Consider the following 23,073-nt stretch of genomic DNA (forward strand, 5'->3'; position numbering starts at 1 on the left):
GATGGGCTCCAAGCTCTGCGCAAAGCCCTGTGCCAAGTTAGAGCTGGACTCCTCCATGCCCCTTGACATTGTGCGCAGGCTTTCTGGCAGGCTTTCCAGTGCACCAAGCATTTGGTGGTGTACATCCATCAGCCTTCTTCTGTAGCCTTGCCCATCGATGTCATCATCTGACTCCTCCACAGCAGAACTAGTGAGTGACCTCGCACTCCGGCGAGCTGGCACCTGTGATATCCATTTCTGAGCTGGTGGCTGCGAGTGTAAGATCAACTGATGGTGTGTCTTCATCACTGTCATCTTTCTCTGCCTCCTCTGATGGTGCCGGTTCCAATTCTTGGGTATCTGAAATGACAAAAGGACACGGGTTGAGTTGTGGTGCGGGGAGAGGAGAAAGTAAGACGTGCATGCTCACACCATCTGAAGCACGTGAGTCATAAAAGATTGTGGGATGAGGATGAGGGGGAAGTGGGAAACAAGAAGGAGGATTAGGTATGCAGAGGCCCTCATCTTCGATACTTCCAGCACCGTCAGTGGCCACGGCCGTAGCGACGGCCCGCCCAATGATCCCCAGCGCTGTCTCCTCCATGGGGTGAGGATGTGTAGGCGAGCCTGTCCTCCCCCAAGTCTTTCCTGCTGCCTGTTATTCTGCGCCACCTTCTCCTGCAAGACAGAGGGAAGTGTGTCAGTGAGTGTCCTGCAAGGTGTTTGGGTGATGTGGCTATCATGCTTGAATAGCTGTCAGTGTGTGTCACCTGCAAGTTGTGGGTGTTCGGCTTGCAAGAGTGGTACTGTGTGAGGTGATTTGAAGAGTTACGGACTGGTGGAAAGAGCTTGTTGGTAGGTGGGTGATGGGGGAGGGTGTAGCACGTGGAACAGTGGATGAGGTTAGTGGTGCAGTTGGTAGGATATGCCACTTGATAGTTGAATTCACTCACCTTGACCACTCATGTCAAATCATTGAACTTCTTCCTGCACTGCATCCATGTGCATGGTGCAATGCTCTTGGCATTTACTTTGTGTGCGACTTCCTCCCACTGCCTCTTCAGCATGTGTCTAGAGGGCCTCTTGCCTCCCCTGTGGATAAAGGATGCCCATCCGTGCATCCACCTCTTGCACCAAGGTCTCTAATGCGTCGTCCGAGAACCTTGGTGCATGCTCTCTTGCAGGTGTAGCCATTCCTCACTTTCCTGTAGCACAGACTTAATTGACAAATGATTTCCAGCTTTCCCCTTTAAGATGCGCAGGCTGCCTTTAAGTAGTTCGAGCCACTCCCGATATCGGGGCCCCCCTTGGTGTGTGCAGCCAATCAACAGTGCAGGTAGCACAGGCTGCACGCAGCAATCATGTAGATCATCAGGCAGCACGAATGTTATCTGCTGCTTGCATCTCAACCAATGTGCGCGGGTTAATTGCGCACCGTGATCCCAGGGCCTGTTTTCGGGGGATAACCAATTTAACCACCTACATGTCTAGTTTCTGAAAATAGGATTAGTGGCATAGAATAACTAATCTCCATTTAAAGCATCCAATGGTCCATCCATTTTTAAATGTAACTATTCATAAATCTTAAAAGAAAATTGTCTTACCTGAAAAAGCTTTGACAAACCTTTTCTTTGAAATAACAGAACAACCATGCATCATTTTTATTTCAACAACATCACATACAAGTGACATGATAATGTATTCCCACATGATTTGTAAAGAAGCGAAAGAAGGTTGATCAGACATTTCATAAAGACAATCAAACTTCTTGGACAGCCTCATCTTTGACTAGTTTCTGATTGGATTCAATTCTTTACAGCCAGCCATGACTAAACAATGTTGGATGTCCACACCATCAGTGATGGCCGTCTGGAGGAAAATAATAAAGTAGCAAGTCGTTTTTTGAAAGTCAAAGTAATTTCTAGACCTCGTCCAGCATTACAATTTTGTTATTACTCGTTTCCCTATTGCAATAAAATCACACCTTTAAAGATTGTAGAAATCAGTAGCAGCAAAGGAAATAGATTGCAAAGTTTATTACCTGGCCCTCGAAATGAAAGTTATTGTTTTAGATTAAGCCAAAAATTGTCACATTTTTAGAAGAAAAATAATGGAAAATGAAAAAAAACACAGCATGAGCTTGTAGCATTTGTGTCGCTCTTAAAGCACAATCAGGTTGTCAGTAATGAAGAGTCAGTTCTATGTGGAAAGTTAAGAGGTTAACTTCAAAGAATATATCAACTCACAACAGCCACTTGGTGGCAGAAGATACTTTACTGTGAGAGCTCATTCATTTCTGTGATACAACATTCTTATCAGTGATAAAGATCATCCATTACCCAGATTAGCAGTACCCTGTTGTTATTGATCAACTTAATTTTTGGTTGTTGGGCACACTTCTCAGAGCTAACTTGTATGTCTTTCATGATGTGGAGATGCCGGTGTCTTTCAGGTGATGCATTGAGTACTTGTTTCAAAAAATATTGCCTGGATTAAATCAGAGATATAGTTTGTTCAATAGCATCCCTGGTGTTATTTCAAGCTCGTACTGTTATCTGCCTGAGAAGCGTGACCACTACAGCTGCTCACAACATCTGTCCTTTGCATCTTCTGCAACCTAATTGCTTGAGGAGATTATAGTGTTCTATAAATATTAACACATGCACAGGATTTTTTTTACTGTGAAGAACTCTTTCTGGTGACCTTACCTTGCACCAGCTTGTTTCACTAAAGCAGCAATCTTTTCAGTGTGAGAATATGTGATTTTCAGAGTTTCTTCATAACTTCTCAGCAAATCCAACAGGCACCTGTGAATTTCCAAATGACAAAACTCATTTTTATTCATTCTGATAAGGATTTCATTGCATTGTTTTGGATATATCCAATATAAAAACAAAATAAGCATCAGTTTCATATCTAAGTCAATTCTGGGACTTGTGCATATACAACAGTAGCCTCTACTATTATTACATTTTGTACTTTCCAGTTGATTGCTGTTAATAGTACTTATTAAATAACCAGTCTAAATTATCAAGTGCAAGGTGGATTTCATTGTGCTAATTGAAAGGGTATTCGCTATCACAACATTCACAGCTCAGTCAGTGGAAACACCATTGGCCCAACTGGAAGAAATCAGATAATGTTTTATTTTCAATGACCTGATTCTTTAGTATTGCATTTTAAATTACTCATATTGTTAATAACACAATTATTTTTAAAATTTAGTGTAATAAATCTTTGGCACTACAAAAACATCTTCTAAATAGACTGACAATTTAAATATAATTGAAGAAATTGGTCGTGAATTTTCTTGGGACCTGGGGTACAATGGGAGGGGAGTAAAGCGGACAGAAGAGGCATGGCGGAAAATCGGGAAGGTCCCAGAAATGCTGGGTTTCCATCCAAAAGAGTTGCCAAAACTAATTTCCGCTAGCGCCTGGGGTGGGCAGAACCATCCATCTTCCCCATATAAGGCCCATGACACCACAAGAAGGCTAGACCAGTGGGAGGCTAACCCCTCTGAATTCCCAGAGCTCTCACTGCTTTTGTGCTCAGTGATCTGGATGCCATAAAACAACTGGCATCCAGGCCTTTTCAGGGGTGGAAATGGGGCCAACCAGGCTGGGATCATAGGCTGGAAAACCCCAGAATTGTGCCTGAAAATGTTTTAACATTGGCCCATTTATAAAGGAGATGATTATTTGCTTTGGAGTAATTTATGGTGGGGGCTTCCAATGGCATTGGTATTTGGCTGTGCAGTGCTGTATCTTCCTCCTTGTCCCACTCCAGTCAGTGCCCTGCTGGGATTATTTTAAATAGCTTTGACGCTGGATGTTTGTTTGGGTCAGGGGTGAAAGTTAGCAGTGTAGCAGGATTTACACTTATGGTGGCAGAGTGGATTAGAAGATTTTTGGGCCCCATTTTATTTTCTACTTATTCAGTATATTGTCTAGATTTTATAAATAAAGTTTGAAAGTGATAGAAAATACGTAGTCCCTTACTATTGCAAACATGAATTAATGGTGGATAAATAATAGAAAAACAGTATAATTAATTATTTTTGGCTCATGTTAAGTTCATGCGCCTAATTAAAAGAGTACATACTTTTACACACATTATAGAAGCTCTTTAAGCAGCTTCTTACATTCATAATGATAACTGTAACATACAATTAATGTGACAGTGTCAATCATATGAAAATATAGGGGTATTTTTCAAGTTTGCACTCCCAGTGGGAAGCCTTCCCCATCTGGGGCACGTATTGGAAATTCAGGTATTCATCTTCTGTGATTTTCCATCCATAATCGGCGTGTGCCTGAATTCCCAATATATGTACTCCCAGCAGGTGAGGCTCCATGGCGAGAGCACAAACTTGTAAAATTACCCTCAATATATTCTGGTTTATACTGAGATAATTAAATATTCGATGGGACTAATAGTTCTTCTGTTGCAGGGACCAGGTGTGGGCAACAGGCTAGGATTGAATTGTGGAGATCTAAGGATGGGTTCTGGAGTTTTACTTAATTGCCTTGAGGGAGTATTTTTGGAGAATTTCTTCTCAAGAGATGAATAGAGTCTATGATAGGTTACATTGTACATGTACATCTGTAGAGGGAGTGAGCTTTCTTGATCCCATGCTTATTTATGTTTTAATTTTATTCTTTGATATATATTTCTGACGTCCCAGGAGGTTCACTTGACTGACAACATCCACTCCTGATTAAACAACATAGAGATATTAAAATGCTCGTTAGGAGCAGAATGACTTTTCTTCTAATTCCTATGATCATTTTAATTGCATTCTGCTTTAATTAAGTTTGATTAAAAGAACCCTATTTTAAATATTAATAAAATATCAGAAATCTGTTGCTCTCATATTAATATGTCTATTAAAATATATAAAACTTTCAGAAATATTGATTTCATATGTTTTTAAACCAAAAAACTATCATAGAGTTGTGTTAGGTTTCTATTTTCAAAACAAGTAGATCAGTCACCATACAGTACTTAATCAACAATTGCTTCATATAATCATTCCAAGAATACTGATGTTTATTAAGTAATTCAGTAGGGATGTGGGTCAAAGTGAACCATATTGAACTTGAAGAATTGAAGGCAACTAATTGGACAGCAAATACTAAGCCAAAATATACTATTTTATCAAACAAATCTGCGTTTTGTATGCTATGGCTACCCTACAATAAGTAGCTTGTTGATATGTAGTCCGTGCTTTTGCTGATTTGTTACTATATTTCCAACCAACACTTGAGCTTTGGGAACAAAGTAAACGTTTTCTTACAAATCTCTAATCTTACGTGCTGGTTCTCTCCCCACACCCAACTCCCACCTCTATTTAAGTTATTTTCTCCCACCATCTTTTATCAGTCTATATCATATACCATTTCCAACCTATGGAGCATGGCAGCCAAACTGTTGCCAGCCCTCTGTCAATACCACTCTGTTACTGACTGCTAGGTGGTGATAGAAGTAGATCCTTGTTCTGATTTTAGTTCCTTACTTCAAAGGAAATGGCCTTTCATCTGCTCAGTTCCTCTGATTTCCTAATTTCAGCTGGCATTCACTGTAGAGTGACTCTATGGAAGGAAATTCTCCATTGATACATTAACAGAAAAGAATGCTGGAAATGCACCAAATAGTGATAAAAAGCTCACACGCAAAATGCTATCCTATTCTTTTTCCGACATTGATCAATCTGCTGTGCATTTTCTGTTCCGTTTTAGATTTCCAGCATTTTACAAGTGCAGGTAACACAATTGGATGACTTAAGATTGCTGAATTGGTTTCAAATAGGAAATGATTCATGGATTTATAGTAGGAAATTAGCTTGAACGTACCCATCTGTGATGTCACTGTTGTTTGCCAAAGACCTGTGTGCAGTCAGGAGAATGGTCTCCAGGAGGATTTTGGTGGCACTTCCACCTTTCATTCGGGATGATCCAGTGATTCCTTCAGGCTGAAAGATTTTAATTCCATGAAGTTTTACAATAGTGACCACAATCTGTGCAGCAGGAATCTACTTTCAAAACATTGCCAGTTCTACGACATTATTTGTATACTTCCACTTAGAACATTTTTTTGGTGTTCTATTACACAAGTACATTGCGGTCTGGAATAACCTTCCTCAATGATTTTTCCACATTGCTTCGGAGGAAAATGTGTAACTTTTGTTTTAATGGTCAGTGTTCAAAAAAATATTACGCTACCAGAAATTGTAAATTGGTAGAAAATGTACTTACTGTTTCTTTAGTTTGCCATGAATCCTACAGAGCAATTGTGTAAAAACCTGTGCAGTAAATTTTTCAGGATAAGATCCTGGCAGTTATGCCAGGATTCTGTCCACTAGTGCCCTCCAGTGCTGACTTTACCAGAGATTGCACGGTCAGTGCACCTAGTTAGCACGGAGCAGGCAAGCACAGGCACCACTATGGGCACATCCCCAGCACCCGCTTGCCCCATCAAGTCAGAATCTCCAGCACCTGTCTGCCACTGGTGGGGGGGGCGGGGGGTTGGGGTGGTGGTGAGGGGAGAAATCGTCAACCCCAATTAGGTCCTCCTCAGACCCATTTAAGGGGCCGATCAAAAAAATGCTTTTCTTGGGGGTTGGGGGTTGGTGATCCAGACCACCTCCCTGCTGACAAGTGCTTCATGATCTACCTTTGTACCTACTGTGTTGGGGCTTGCTCTTTTCACTCCTTCCTGCCCCAGCACCACAATGTGCCGAAAATTGTGCTGAGCAGTGAACAGACGTCGCCCACCACGTGTAAGTAACTAACTCACCCACAAACGTTTTGCGGGCTTTTGGACACTAACTTGCTTTAATTGAGAGCTGCAAGAAATGCAGTGGTTGTTCCCGGGCAGAGGTCATTCCCAGGCCGAGGTCGTTCCCGGGCAGAGGTTGTTCCCAGGCAGCGGTTGTTCCCGGGCAGAGGTCGTTCCCAGGCAGCAGTTGTTCCCGGGCAGAGGTCGTTCCCGGGCAACGGTCGTTCCCGGGCAGAGGTCGTTCCCGGGCAACGGTCGTTCCCAGGCAGAGGTTGTTCCCAGGCAGCGGTTGTTCCCGGGCAGAGGTCGTTCCCAGGCAGCAGTTGTTCCCAGGCAGCAGTTGTTCCCGGGCAGAGGTCGTTCCCGGGCAGCGGTTGTTCCCGGGTAGAGGTCGTTCCCGGGCAGCGGTCATTCCTGGGCAACGGTTGTTCCCGGGCAGAGGTCGTTCCCGGGCTTCTCTGAGCTGAGAGAGGAGGAAAGGAGCTCTATGTCTCTTCCACCAAACAGCTTGAAGCAAGCTACGCTGTGAGAACCAGGAGGTGAAGCTTATTCACAAACCATGCTGACTAGGAACCAGGAAATGTCAGATAAGATCAATAAATGTATTATAAAATGACATAGAGAAAGTCAAATAAAGAGAGAGGATAAGATTAAAAGACTGAGATAAAAGAGACAGAAAGAAAAAGTAAAAAATAAAAATCTTGTATTTTTTAATTAAATTTTTTTTAGATGTCCAAATATTATTAAAATCGGGAGTAATGAGACTTCAATTTTTAAAAGTTAATTTTCAGTGCCAGAGAGGTTGTTTGGCTGTCATTAACATTTATCATGCCGTTAAAAGTTAGTTTAGACCTGATATAACTCAGCGTACCGTTTTTCTGGCGAGATTAGTTAGTTTCCAGCTGGACCGGAGAACAAGTTGGCGCTGGTCCATTCATTCCAGCCGGCTTGATCTCTTTAACGCAAAGCTGTCTGATCAGTAGGGAATCAGGAAGAGTAAGTTCTGGATTTCCGTGTTTGACTGCACATGTGCGGTCACCGGAACCTGCTTTTCGATTTGCCCATTTTACTAGCAATTTCCGGCCCAATATATTTTCCCTTAGGAATACCTCTGTATGTTTGTTTTTTGAGGGAAGAAAGGCAGATACAATGGAGGCAGGATTGGCTGGTCCAGCAGCACAGGAGACACATGGCACCCACCGGCTGACATCCCCACTCTAGAATATACATACCCAAGATGCTCCTACCTCTAGCTGACCCAGGAGCAGTGCTTGCAAATGCTGCACTTCACCAAAGGAAGCCACGTGCTGCAACCTAACCTACAGTCCACCTTCACCAACACTGCCAGTGACCACAACTACCCTCCACTTTTACACTTGGGAGTCATTTCAGGCTGCCATTTTAGACATCAATAACATTAGCCAGTCACCTCTGCAGTGAAACATAAAGCAAATTGCAGATGCACCGAATGCTTGAGAAAGCTGGTTCATCACTTTCCTTATGGATAACAGAAGCTGCATGACAGGGCCTGGCAGATTTACAGAGTTGCAGGATTCCTCAAGGTCCAAGGAGTCACATATCGCCTGCATGACCATACATGTTTTCTTGATAAATTCAATCACCTATGTCAACTTGAAAGGGTTGCACTTACTCAATCTCAAGTTTGTTTATGACCAGATGCACCGCATTGTTCAAGTGATGCTCGCTTTCCTGCCACTGTTACGATGCCTTCATCTTACGGCAGGCTACGGTACCAGCACTCACCCAGAAAAGCAACAGGCAATGCCTTGTCAGCTGTGGGAGTGGGCTGCAGGTCTTGCTGCAGGAAGTGGCACAACTCTGCAACAGCCTCCCTAGAGAAGTGTAGCAACCTTTTGAACTGCTCCTCAGAAAAGTGCAGCTATGCTAACCTGGGCCTTTAGACTCTGTTCAGAGGGTAAGGATTCCTGTGAGCTCGCCTCCTTCTAGCTGGTCTCCTTTTAGCTGTAGCTCCCTGTGATCCTTCCATCTGTTGCTGCTGCACCTCTTTAGAATGGACTTGCTGGAAGGATGCCCATTTTGAAAAAAGTTCATTGCCAGTAGCCCCTTAAGGTTTCAGAAGCTTATCCAACTTTCAAATACAACCACTTTAAATAGAGTAACTTGCCAACAACCTCTATAAACTACCAACGAAACATCTCTGAAACCTTTGCAGCATTTTAAGTTAGAGCAAGTGAGGATCCCCTTAAGTAGCATTGGAAATGGCTGCCCCCTGACTTGTACCATCCATGAATTGTGGGTGGGTTCAGAAGTAATCGTGACAGTGCTTGTTGACGTTAAAATCACTTTGGGTTTTAACTACATTACTTAATGCCTATTTAAATATATTCATCAGGCCTTGCCTGTTTCTGGCAGGATTTCTGGACACCTAAATCAAGGTCTGCCTGAAAAGTGGTAAGTCATTTTTTACTTTCTCTAATTTTCGTGCCGTCACCACCCCATTTACAGGCATAAGGGGAGTGGGAGCGAGATGCATCCCCATTATGTCTAATCTTTGTCTTGCCCACCACAACATGCGACCAGTTGCAAACACTTCTCTGTGCACATCAATTCACACTTCCCATTCATCACAATGTCAGGGAGACCAGAAAAGATGTCCTTCTACAATCTGGCACCCAAGGCCTCATTGGCAGTAGTCTAAACATCCACGGCAGAAGCACAGATTGTTCTTAGGGCCACTGCAGATCGCCCTTGAGCTGCCACCTGGCCCAGGGTGGACTGCACTGCTGTGAAACCATCTATCAGGGGGCTACAGAGGCAGATAGTGAACCCCCACCCCCCAGCAGACCCACCAATAGCTTCACAGTGTTGGAGACCATCCCCAGTGTCCGTACATGCTTTTGCTTTTAAAAACAAAGGCTCTTCAGCATCTCCTGACCCTCTGGTCAGCAACAACTTCCTCCTCATGCCCACTCGTGTCCTGTGCTTCATTCTGTGCACTTCCCCCGGCTCAATATCTAACAACGCTGAGGTGGATCGCTGAGAGCTGCTGGTTGGCAGGAATAGGGTGATTGACAGTGCCTGCAGCAAAGTGCTGGCTAAGCTGGAAGCAGAGTGGGCCTGCTATATCTTCTTAACCCTCTGCATCTTTTAGGGTGTGTGTTAAATCTAGAGGACGAGAAGAAGAGAGCCTACAATGGGTTATTGAGCAGAGAGAATGTGTGACGTGTGATTTTCAGTAAGTATGAGTAACAGGTTTCATGTTGCAGTTTGTTGACATGTAATTCAGGTAAAATAGGTTGAGAAGGAAGAGATGCTGAAGAACTTGCAGCTGGCACCTGCCTTCTGAATTCTTCCGCCTCTGAATCACTGCTTTGGCTGGCTTCCCAGGAGTTCCAACACTTCCTCCTTGTATGGGTTGGGAAGGTTTTGGAGGGAGGGGTGCACGGAGTGTGGCCAGTATCTCCCTCTTGTTATTGGTGGTTTTCTTTAAGAGTACAAAAAGTGAGAATACCCTCTGATTGCCACACAGTGCAGTCAATCCCCGATGTGAGCATGCAGACCATAATGGGGGCAATGAACCAAGCACTTATATACCATGTGAGGCTTTCCATAGGCTGCAGCTGTGCAATGTGTGAAGGAACACTTGCAGGTGGAGACTGGGGATGAAACGAAACCCTACACTACTGCCTGGGCATTAATGGTTAGCTATTCCACCATAGTGAGGGGAAGGTGATTGTAAGTAGCAGCCAGACTTAGTATAGTGCATTCTTGGACAATGTGGCTGGCTCCTCTTACCTTGCCTGACCCAAATAGGGTCATTAAACGTTTGGGGCACTTTGCTGCCATGTGTGAGTTGGCATCGACTGCTCTGGCCACCTGCTTTCACTGGGCCTGACCACTTCCTTTTGAGGACCTTTGCCACTTGGTCAAAACAGGGCCTCCCTCCTCTAGCTTACTGACAGCCGAGGGGCTCGGTGTGATATTAACAAATAATTTTCATTCTTGCTTTCAATAAAAACTTTGTAAGATGATGACTGGCTCCATATGTCTAAATCTTGCAGAAGCATGCCGTTTTCCATCCCTAAATAGGCATGCTCCGAATCAAAAGGTGCTAACAATGTTATTCTAATTAGCCTGGCACTGGTCAGGTGGGCAGAAGTCTTGCGCTATCATATTTCCCATAGCAAACATGCCTCAGAGGAAAATCTGGGCTTATGATTCTAAAGCAGTGCACCTATAAGTTATTACTTTGAAAAAATAAGAAAATTATCTGATATTTCAAGTTCTATTCATATGACAATTAGATTGTACTTGCAACACTATCACATTACTGGCAGTTGCATTTAATATTTAAATGTAGAGAAAGAGATTGGGATTCTTTACGACTTTAATTTGTTACTAGGAATCATAAAATTTGGCTTCACTAATCCACAACAGAGTTCATCCCACCATCCAGCCCGTCAATAATTTTCCACCACTGAAAAGATAATAGACTCTGCCTGTACACTCCTTCACAAAGGGAAAAACAAAGCAACGCTCAGAAAACTAATTTGACAATAAAATGTCAAAATTATAAATAACACCTACTATTTTTTTATTCGTTTATGGGATGTGGGCGTCGCTGGCAAGGCCAGCTTTTATTGCCCATCTCTAATTGCCCTTGAGAAGGCGATGGTGAGCCGCCTTCTTGAACCGCTGCAGTCCGTGTTGTGAAGGTTCTCCCACAGTGCTGTTAGGAAGGGAGTTCCAGGATTTTGACCCAGCGATGATGAAGGAACGGCGATATATTTCCGAGTCGGAATGTTGTGTGACTTGGAGGGGAATGTGCAGGTGGTGTTGTTCCCATGTGCCTGCTGCCCTTGTCCTTCTAGGTGGTAGAGGTCGCGGGTTTGGGAGGTGCTGCAAAGAAGCCTTGGCGAGTTGCTGCAGTGCATCCTGTGGAAGGTACACACTGCAGCCACGGTGCGCCGGTGGTGAAGGGAGTGAATGTTTAGGGTGGTGGATGGAGTGCCAATCAAGCGGGCTGCTTTGTCCTGGATGGTGTCGAGCTTCTTGAGTGTTGTTGGAGCTGCACTCATCCAGGCAAGTAGAGAGTATTCCATCACACTCCTGACTTGTGCCTCATAGATGCAGGAAAGGCTTTGGGGAGTCAGGAGGTGAGTCACTCGCCGCAGAATACCCAGCCTCTGACCTGCTCTTGTAACCACAGTATTTATGTGGCTGGTCCAGTTAAGTTTCTGGTCAATGGTGACCCCCAGGATGTTGATGGTGGGGAATTCGGCGATGGTAATGCTGTTGAATGTCAAGGAGAGGTGGTTAGACTACCACAGTGAGCATGATTTTTACCTGAAGTTGGGAAGAGAGTGGGGGGGAGATTTTCATGGCGGAAAACCGGAAGTGAAGTGAGTGAGTTCGAATCTGCAATCGCAATTTAATTTTAGCCCATTGTTTTTGCTTCTGGGTTTCACGTCTCTAAGCTGCGCATTCACATGATGCGATCATCAGCCCACTGTTTAAAGGGCCAGTGTAAAAATGGATTTGGAAAGAGAAAGGAGCAAATTAAGCAATGGATGCAAAGAGAGCAAGGCCAGCACCCAGGTTCACAGATGCTTCATTTGAAGTATTGCTGGGGGGTGCAGTGAGGACCAGAAGAGGGATAATTTACCCCAGCGATGGGAGGAAGAAACCTGGTTTGGCTACCAAGAAGGCGTGGCTGGAGGTGGCTGAAGAGGTGAGCAGCAGGAGCATGGTGCCGAGGTCTTGGATGCAACGCAGGAAGTGGTTTAACCAGGTCAGGAAAAGTGAGTACAGTTACCGATTCACCGCACCCCCCTCACTTTGTCTTGGCAAGCCTACTCCATCACATCACTCCTCACACCCACTTAAGTTTCAGCAGCACCCATCCTTCACTTTTTCTGCACTTCCTCAACTCCCCATTTATCTATCCACCACTGCCACTCACTCCAATCCTTATGCAATGTGATCCATATGCCTCATAGTCAGCCTCACCCAATACACTGCATCCATTGGGTGAATACGTGACCTTCAGTCACTCACAGGTCTGTTCTTTCTCCCCTTGTAGAAGAGAGCGCAAAATGCAAAGGAGAGGGTGAGGAATGGAGGTGGCCCTCCACAAATAATCCAGCTGATAGATGCAGAGGGGGCGGCCATGGAGGTAAGAGGGGTATTTGCATCTCTATCCATCGGAGATGGAGAGACTGGGAACCCATATATGCCTGGTGATAGAATGTAACCAGCTTTCACACACATGATGACTTTATTTCATCAATGACTGAACTATGAGAAATCTGAGTATGGTAATTGGCAAGATTGTTACTTTGCCAATGACTAATTCGTATCGCTTTCTGTTTTCTCCCAGAGCCATCACACGTAGAAGAAGAATATGCGGAGCTGGATGACATTGATTTCTCAAAGGACCTCATTCCTTCTGAGGGTGCACAGTCACAGAACATACAGCCATGCACCAGCACAGATACTCGCACTTCGGTGGGTCCTGTTAGCCAGATAGTTGGGTTGTCACCTGATGATTCACAACTCACAAGTGAGCACGAGCAGATACTAGTGGCAGGGGCAGCTGTGGTGAGTCCACGTTGGAGGGCGCACTCCTCTCCAAGCTCTGCTCAGCTGGGCACAGATGCTGAACCCTGGGGGCCATCATTGAGAATGAGAATGATTGAGATAGCTGCATCTTTGCGAGGTACTGGAAAACGTGCCACTCACACTCTCCATATTGGTGGAGAGGATGGAGGAGTCTGACTCCAACATAAGTGAATTGATGTCGCAGGTAATTGCAAGAACATCTGCCATGGAGAGAGTGGCCGCCTCCATGCAGCTTCAAGCAAGGCTCTTGAATGAGTCTATGCAGTCCATAACCACGGCCATGCATACTTTGGAACAGGATGACAGGTACCTTATCCGTGGCCTTACAATGCGTCACAGATGTGCACCAAGCTGCTCTCCAGCAGAGTGGTGGGAGTGATGTGGCCCTGGCCCGGAAGAGGGATGATGCCAAAAGTAGACATGGAAGTGGGGACTCCACTCAAAGCTCTCCCACGTCTCACCCGTTGTTCCCCCCACTTCAACCAGTACCCGAAATGTTGCCTCCTCTCCCGATGGCTGAGTCAACTCCTGCAGGTGGAGTAGTCTTTGGCGGGGTCCTCATGGGCTCCAAAACCCAGAGGTCCTAGGCCAAAAGCATCTCAGCAATCAAGGCAAGGATCTGAGCAGCCTGCCTCTACCTCTGCTGAAGCCACAGATGATGCACCACATAGAAGCATTAGGAAGCGTAAGTTCAAGCAATTGTAATTCACCAAGGGTATTTGAAGAAATGTTATATTATTAAGTTTCCTTTAGTTTATATTGGCACATAAAATGTGTTCATTAGTACTACTTCCTCGTCTTGGCCATTATTGTGTCCCAAGTGATAAGTCGTCCTTTCATTTGCTTCATGATGAATGCCAATATATGACTGTACCCATTGAGTGGATGTGCAATGTGTGTATGCGTGGTTGAAGGACAGTTTTGTGTAAAAGGGGCGGGGGTTTGTGTTAGTGGTTGTGGTTGTGCCAACCGGCCTGAGTATTTCAATGTCTTTCTTTTGCCACTGTTATTAAGAGAACCAGTGAGAGATAAGGGCATCCCTGGTATCCCAGGCAGCAATGTGTGCAGCTGGTCTGGCAATGGGTGCCCCATCTTCATAATCCTCGTCCTCCTCCTCGTCCTCCTCTTCTTCAATGTTGTCGCCATCAGAGGATGATTGATGAGCGCCTTCATCCTCCTCCACCTCTGATCCTCTCTGCTGCGCTATGTTATGCAGGACGCAACACACCATGAGGATTCTGGAGACCCTCGCTGGCGAGTATTGAAGCGCACCTCCAGACCTATCCAGGTGCCTGAAGCACATCTTCAACATGCCTATAGCTTGTTCAATGACACACCTGGTGGTCATGTGGCTCTGGTTGTCTCGCTCTTGTGCCTTGTTGGTGGGGTTCCTCACAGGTATCATGACCCATGTTTGCAGGGGATATCCCTTGTCTCCATTGAGCCAGCCCTTAAGTCTGTCTCCTGATTGGAAGAGGTCTGGTATGTTGGACTGCTGCAGTATAAACAAATCATGGAAGCTGCCAGGGATCTGGCACACGCCTGCACAAATCTCTTCTTGTGGTCACACACCAGCTGCGCATTGATGGAGTCAAACCCCTTTTGTTTGAAGAAGACTCTTGGCTCACGTGGTGGTCCTCGGATTGCCACGTGCATGGAATCGATTGCGCCCTGTACCTGTGGGAAGCCAGCCAGAGAGGCGAGACCCACTGCCCACTCGTTTTGGCTATTGTCATTGCGGGGGAAGTTCATGTAAGCAGATGCCCTGGCAAACAACCCATCCATCATCTGCCATATACATTTATGTGCAGATGACTGACACACCCTGGAGATGTTACCGGTGGTGCCCTGGAAGGAGCCAGGGGCAAAGAAATTGAGGGCAGTGGTTACTTTTACAACGACGGGCAATGCGTGGCCACCAGGTCCAGCAGGGAGCAGCTCTTCCTCAAGGAGGCTGCAGATGTCGGCGACCACCTGCCGGCTCAATCTGAGCCTGCGGAGGCACTGCTCCTCAGAGAGGTCCAGGAAGCTCAGCCTCTGCCTGTACACCCTCTCACGTGGGTAGTGTCTCCTGTGACCTCGACCCCTCTCCTGATCTCCTCTCTGCTGTTCTCCACTCAGCTCTTCTCTCTGCTGTTCTCCAGATCTTTGTTTTGCACCTCTCTCTTCTGCACCTGCAGAACCCAACATAGCACAACATGGCTGCCATGGATGGTCATTTTCGTCCTCCTCAGATGTCTTCTGAAATACATTCGCTCTGCTCCCCATCCTGATCTTGTCAGTTTGAAAGGCTCCAAAGTTTTGCTAAAGCTGTCTCAACACAAGGACTCTCAGTCTCAACACAAGAACTCCCAGTCTCAACACAAGAACTCCCAGTCTCAACACAAGGACTCCCAGTCTCAACACAAGGACTTCTCAGTCTCAACACAAGAACTCTCAGTCTCAACACAAGAACTCCCAGTCTCAACACAAGAACTCCCAGTCTCAACACAAGGACTCTCAGTCTCAACACAAGGAACTCTCAGTCTCAACACAAGAACTCTCAGTCTCAACACAAGAACTCCCAGTCTCAACACAAGGACTCTCAGTCTCAACACAAGGAACTCTCAGTCTCAACACAAGGAACTCTCAGTCTCAACACAAGGACTCTCAGTCTCAACACAAGAACTCCCAGTCTCAACACAAGAACTCCCAGTCTCAACACAAGAACTCTCAGTCTCAACACAAGGACTCTCAGTCTCAACACAAGGAACTCTCAGTCTCAACACAAGGAACTCTCAGTCTCAACACAAGAACTCTCAGTCTCAACACAAGAACTCTCAATCTCAACACAAGGACTCTCAGTCTCAACACAAGGACTCTCAGTCTCAACACAGGAACTCCCAGTCTCAACACAAGGACTCTCAGTCTCAACACAAGGACTCTCAGTCTCAACACAGGAACTCTCAGTCTCAACACAAGGACTCTCAGTCTCAACACAAGGACTCTCAGTCTCAACACAGGAACTCCCAGTCTCAACACAAGGAACTCTCAGTCTCAACACAAGAACTCCCAGTCTCAACACAAGAACTCTCAGTCTCAACACAAGGACTTCTCAGTCTCAACACAAGAACTCTCAGTCTCAACACAAGGACTCTCAGTCTCAACACAAGGAACTCTCAGTCTCAACACAAGGACTTGAGTCTCAACACAAGAACTCTCAGTCTCAACACAAGGAACTCTCAGTCTCAACACAAGGACTTGAGTCTCAACACAAGAACTCTCAATCTCAACACAAGGACTCTCAGTCTCAACACAAGGACTCTCAGTCTCAACACAGGAACTCTCAGTCTCAACACAAGAACTCTCAGTCTCAACACAAGGACTCTCAGTCTCAACACAAGAACTCTCAGTCTCAACACAAGGACTCTCAGTCTCAACACAAGGACTCTCAGTCTCAACACAGGAACTCCCAGTCTCAACACAAGGACTCTCAGTCTCAACACAAGAACTCTCAGTCTCAACACAAGGACTCTCAGTCTCAACACAAGAACTCTCAGTCTCAACACAAGGACTCTCAGTCTCAACACAAGGACTCTCAGTCTCAACACAAGAACTCTCAGTCTCAACACAAGGACTCTCAGTCTCAACACAGGAACTCCCAGTCTCAACACAAGGACTCTCAGTCTCAACACAGGAACTCCCAGTCTCAACACAAGGAACTCTCAATCTCAACACAAGGAACTCTCAGTCTCAACACAAGAACTCTCAGTCTCAACACAAGGAACTCTCAGTCTCAACACAAGGAACTCTCAGTCTCAACACAAGGAACTCTCAGTCTCAACACAAGGAACTCTCAGTCTCAACACAAGGAACTCTCAGTCTCAACACAAGAACTCTCAGTCTCAACACAAGGAACTCTCAGTCTCAACACAAAGAACTCTCAATCTCAACACAAGGAACTCTCAGTCTGAACACAAGAACTCTCAGTCTCAACACAAGAACTCTCAGTCTCAACACAAGGAACTCTCAGTCTCAACACAAGGAACTCTCAGTCTCAACACAAGAACTCTCAGTCTCAACACAAGGAACTCTCAGTCTCAACACAAGGAACTCTCAGTCTCAACACAAGGACTCTCAGTCTCAACACAAGGACTCTTAGTCTCAACACAAGGAACTCTCAGTCTCAACACAAGGACTCTCAGTCTCAACACAAGGAACTCTCAGTCTCAACACAAGGACTCTTAGTCTCAACACAAGGAACTCTCAGTCTCAACACAAGGACTCTCAGTCTCAACACAAGAACTCTCAGTCTCAACACAGGAACTCTCAGCCTCAACACAAGGACTTCAGTCTCAACACAAGGAACTCTCAGTCTCAACACAAGGAACTCTCAGTCTCAACACAAGGACTTAAGTCTCAACACAAGGAACTCGCAGTCTCAACACAAGAACTCTCATCCAAACGTTTGCCTGAGAGAACTGAGAGACCAGTTGCAATAACTGACCTTTTCTTCAGATGGGTCAATCAAAAACCCAAATTAACTATGGTTGAATCTTGCCTTCGTTTCACTGGCGAGGTTCAGAAGCCCCGGGAAATCTGTGCTGGAAACATTAAATTTGAAATTGTTTCAGAATCAATTAATAAATACCTACCTCAACTATCTCAACGAGGTTAATAGCTCCGCTAACGACCCACCTGCTGGCAGTAATTAAGGACGCGACATACGCGATTTGGCTGCGCGTGCATCCAAATGCGCCCACGTTAAACCCGGAAGTTGGAGCTGGGTTGCAGTCGTAATCGCAAAAACTAATATTTTCACCTCCTACCCAACTCCAACCCAACCGTTCTCAGGAATTAAAATTCCTCCCAGTCACTTTAGTTTTAGAAGAAAACATTATTTATCTTTGCTCTTGCAGTTTATGTTATTTGAACTCAATTGTTTAATTTACTGCATTGTTGCAGTCTCTTATTTATGAGAGTTGAAGGTACCTTCCAGTGCTGCGTTGTTGTTGAAATGATAGAGACTAAATTTCTCTGAACAATAGCGTTTGTACGTCTGTATGGAGAAAAATAATTGAAAGGCCACACTTACCCCGACAGCAGGGTTGATGATATATGCCTTGTGTAAATTGGCAAGTTTTTGAATTCTTTCTGCCACTTGAAGAAATGTAGAGTGCCATCCTTCTATTTTGACAGGCCTTTAGAAGGTAATGTTAAACAATCTTTTTAGTAAACACATCCATTCAAAGACTAGCAAATATTTCATGTGACCCATTCACCACAGTGCTTTTGACATCACCCAAATTTGAAATATGTAGCCTCTGATAAACAATATTTGAATGATAGCACATCATAATTAGAGAAATTGATGCCCACAGATTGCCTGCAGTGGACTAAAGTAAAATATAGAAAAGTAAGGTATAAGGTGGGACATACCATATCATTCTGATTTTTGATGTCACCCTTGTCTTAGACAGCATAATTCTCATTTTGAATGAAGCTAGGAAACTCTGGTTTGATACAATGCAGTGGAATTTGTTCTTATCTAACTTACTCCCAAATGGAGCAGTCTACACTTTTAATCAACTTTCCTTTCTTTAGGATCACTCCCTCATCTAGTTGGTAAGTAACAAAATTGATCTTATCTTATCTCAGGGCTCTACGATATTACGGCAGCCAGAACCAGGATTAGTTTGATAGTGTTAATTATACTAGGAGTAAAAGTGGAATTATCATAGTTATTAAAGACAAACCTATTAATTGATTGTGGTATTTTATAGTTTCTATTAGGTAGAAAACAATGATAATCAGAGATAAATTATAGAACTGGTTTAGCGTTGGTTCTTACAGAATGATAAAGCCATGAATCCGCTTTCAAGACTGAGGTCAATGATGAACCCAATACAGGTCTAATGCATCCAGTATTTAGTAAATTGTACACACATTATTATATCCTTGTATGTATTGTGTAAAATGGACACTGCTGCATTAGGATGGGTTGCTCTCCACTCTTCCAGCTCTGATATACTGTGCATCCCTCCCCCTACTCCATCTTTGGTGGCAGAATCTGCAACAATCATACCCCTGCACTCTTGAATTCTCTCCGCAAACCCCTCCATCCACTACATTTCTCCACATTTTTGAAAGCTTACTCAAAACCTGCCTTTTCAACCATGACTTTTTCACCTCTCCTAACTCTTCCCCCTTCCCTCCATCTGCTCCCCTCTCCAGCATCTTGAAGTGCCTTGGCAGATTTCCCTAAATTTAAGGATGCTTAATAGGTGTAAGTTGTTGAAAGTGTAGAGGACAGTTTGTAATGAAAAAAGTACACATACAAAAGAGATATCATAATACAACTGTATATATGACACCTGACATTATAGAAGAGCAATCTATGATCCTAACACGGGAACATGCAGTTGACACTGAAGATACAGAAGAATCAAGTGCTGAATATATTACAATAACTTAGAAATGACTGGATGTGTTATTAGCTTATGGACATTTCTTACCTTGCCATATTAATTGGATTGAACCCCACTAGAACAGGAATGAACTTGTCCAGATTGTTCATGCAGACATCAAGCTGACCAGCAACAAATGGAGCCTGCAGCAGGAAAAGTAATTCAACACCACGGTAAACCTGAGTCACCAGACACCCAAACTGCTGATCCCAAGTACATTACTGTATTATTTTGAACATAGGACATTATTAGCCTCATGCCATATCTGATTAATAAAAACTATGATGCCTCTCATAGTGTGATGGCAGACGTGACTTTCTTCTTCTTCCACATTAAGCCTAGAAGTGATTCCATGATCCTGCACCCTGACAGAAAACCGTGCTCTCAGTAAACGTGAGTCAGAGAATCAGGGCTATTGTTGTAGCTTTATCTCCGACCCACATTCCCTGGGAATAATAGGCTTTCCATTGACCTTCCATGGGATCATGAAAACACCCTTCTAAAGCAGACTTAAGATGCAATAGAAAATAACAGAAGGCTCAAAGTGTGTAATAAGGCTGGAGAAACAGTTGAGGACTTCTCAAGACATCATAAATCTTTATGGGTTGGAATTGTGTAGTTTGATGATAGTAACGATAAAGTTAATTTTTTTATGTGACTACTGCCTAAATGAAGGTGTTAACCCATCTATGGGTTATTGGCTTAAAGTAGAGGTTAAAAGAATAATTTCACGCGAATGTGTAAACATGTTCATTACTAATAATGCACCGTGCAATTTCAAACCTTGCTTGGTCATTGTTTAGTTCGAAGATAAATATATATTGTCATGTATTATCAATTTCAATAATTATCAACATTCATATTTTCCATTATACCAAACTCATAATTGACAGCTGATTGCTGTAAATGCTAATTAATATACAAAACAAAGCAAATCATTTTGGCAAGGAGAAAGGGGAAGGAATTCACTGCCAGAAGACCAAAGGATGCTATTACTGCTGGGGTGATAGACTGAAATAAGTAATGCAATATTTTGCCTCAACTGCAATATCATTCATATCTCTCAGAGATTTAAGCATAGATTGGAGCATCATATAATAAGCTATTTATGGGGGTGGTTAATCACTTTCACAAACCAGAAGTATGTGGGTGGGATCCCTTGACGTGAGTGAAATGACAAATGAAAGTTGAAATGTGAATATAGAGACATGGGGGATAATTTTTATTTTTACCACCCAGTGGTAATCTGGTGGAATGGATCCCCACTTGTTGTAGAACATGATTTCTGTGAAAATTTATCCCATTGCATTTAGTAAATTATTTACATAAAGCTTGGAAAAACTGGTACGTAGAATTCACCATACAGGAAGAATACTGACAGCAAACACTTAGTTTGAAATGATGTAGAAATTCCACCACTTACTGACAATCCACATGAAATCCCAATGAACATTACTTTCTTTTTCCTTTCTGAAATCTACAAATAAACATTACATTTAATGAAAGAAATGAATAAGTTGCTAGCTGTTAACTGTATTGTGCCTTCTTGCAGTTAGTTTTTAAAAAAAAACATTTCTGTTGATAATAATATAATACTTAAGAACAGACTTTCAAAACATGCACATCTTCTTGTACTCCGTTCCTGCTGTGAAAAAGCAGGATCTTCTGAGAATTCAGCACGACATTTGAAAGTGTCATGGAAATAAAAATCAGGAGAGTGCAACCGCGAGGTTGAGAGCTATGTGGATAGCACGTTTCAGGAGGTGGTCACCCCGTAGCTTAAGAGAGTGCAGGCAGAGAGGGACTGGGTGACTGCCAGACAGACGAGGAGGACCAGGCAGGAAGTGCAGGAGTCCCCTGAGGGCATCTCACTCTCTAACCAGTATTCAGTTCTGAATATTGGTGAGTGGGAGGGTTCCTCTGTGGAGTGCAGCCAGAGCCAAGACCATAGCATCATGGATGGCTCAGCTGTACAGTGCGGAGGGGGGGGGGGCGGTGGAGAAAGGTCAGGAGAGCAATAGTGATACGGGATTCTATAGTTAGGTGAGCAACCAGGCATTTCTGCGGCCACAGGCATGATTCCAGGATGGTATGTTGCCTCGCTGGTGTCGCTGAGCGGCTGCAGAACATTCTGGGGGGGGGAGGGTTAACAGCCAGAGGTCGTGGCCCATATCAGTACCAATGACATAGGTAGAAAGAGGGATGAATTCCTGCAGGCAGATTTTAAGGAGTTAAGAAAGAGATCAAGAAGCAGGACTTCAAAGATAGTAAACTCTGGATCACTCCCAATGCCACATGCGAGTGAGTATAGAAAAAGGAGGATAGTACAGATGAATGCATGGCTAGAGAGATAGTGCAGGAGGGAGGGCTTTAGATGCCTGGGGCATTGGGACCAGTTCTGGGGAAGGTGGGACCTGTACAGGCTGGACGGATTGTACCTCAACGGAGCTGGGATCAATGTCCTCACGGGGAGGTTCGCAAGTGCTGTGGAGGGGGGTGGGGGGCTAAACTAATTTGGCAGGGGGATGGGCACCAGGATGTAGAATTGGAAAGGAGAAACAAGGGGCACAAAGGATTGGGAGAGAAAAATAGTACTAAAGCAAGTAATAGTACAGTATGAAGTGGAATTAGACTAAGAGTGTGTACAAGAAAGTCTGACACTGGTTTGCAGTGCATGTGCGTAAGTGTACGAAGCGTGGTAAACAAGGTTGGTGAGCTGCAGGCCCAAATAGCCACAAGGGAATACGATGTTGTGGTGACATTGGAGACCTGGCTCAAAAAAGGGCAGGATTGGATACTAAATATTCCTGGATACAAGGGAGGGAAGAAATTGGATAAGGGCCGTTTTTGGGCGGGGGTAGCGTGATGCGCTAGTACCCTGCGCCCGATGGCCCCTACGCAGGCAGCACGTGAACTTTGTGCTGCCTGCTCATTATCATGATATCTCCGTGGAGTCAGCACTACCTGCACTGCTGAGAGGCTGCACGGAGAGTGAGGAAGTTGGAAATGGGGCGTGCACAGCACACGTAATCAGCAGCCTGCACCTCTTAAAGGCGAGAGAGGGCTCCACACTTCTCCGATGATGCACTGGAGGCCTTGGTGGAAGGGGTGGACGAAAGGAAGGCCAACATGTACCTGCAAGGTGGCAGGAGACCCTCCAGACTGCAGCTCCGTAGGCATTGGCAGGCTGTGGTGCAGGAAGTCAATGCCAGGAGCATTGCACCGCGCACGTGGGTGCAGTGCCAAAAGAAGTTCAATGATTTGA

The 23,073-nt window shown here is 44.5% G+C and overlaps 1 protein-coding gene across 1 annotated transcript in view; it reads right to left on the minus strand.

The window, feature by feature from the left end:
* gckr (glucokinase (hexokinase 4) regulator) overlaps window positions 1-23,073 on the minus strand; it is a 71,526-nt gene that overhangs the window by 20,291 nt on the left and 28,162 nt on the right. Inside the window, exons 7-11 of the mRNA XM_067985273.1 lie at window positions 21,232-21,285; window positions 19,857-19,951; window positions 18,437-18,542; window positions 5,835-5,953; window positions 2,688-2,786 (exon numbers count right to left, since the gene is read on the minus strand). Of these exons, the coding sequence (XP_067841374.1) occupies window positions 2,688-2,786; window positions 5,835-5,953; window positions 18,437-18,542; window positions 19,857-19,951; window positions 21,232-21,285 (473 nt within the window). The remainder of the gene's footprint in view (window positions 1-2,687; window positions 2,787-5,834; window positions 5,954-18,436; window positions 18,543-19,856; window positions 19,952-21,231; window positions 21,286-23,073) is intronic.

Source organism: Heptranchias perlo, chromosome 5 (assembly GCF_035084215.1).
Source record: "Heptranchias perlo isolate sHepPer1 chromosome 5, sHepPer1.hap1, whole genome shotgun sequence".
NCBI classification, from domain to species: Eukaryota; Metazoa; Chordata; class Chondrichthyes; order Hexanchiformes; family Hexanchidae; genus Heptranchias; species Heptranchias perlo.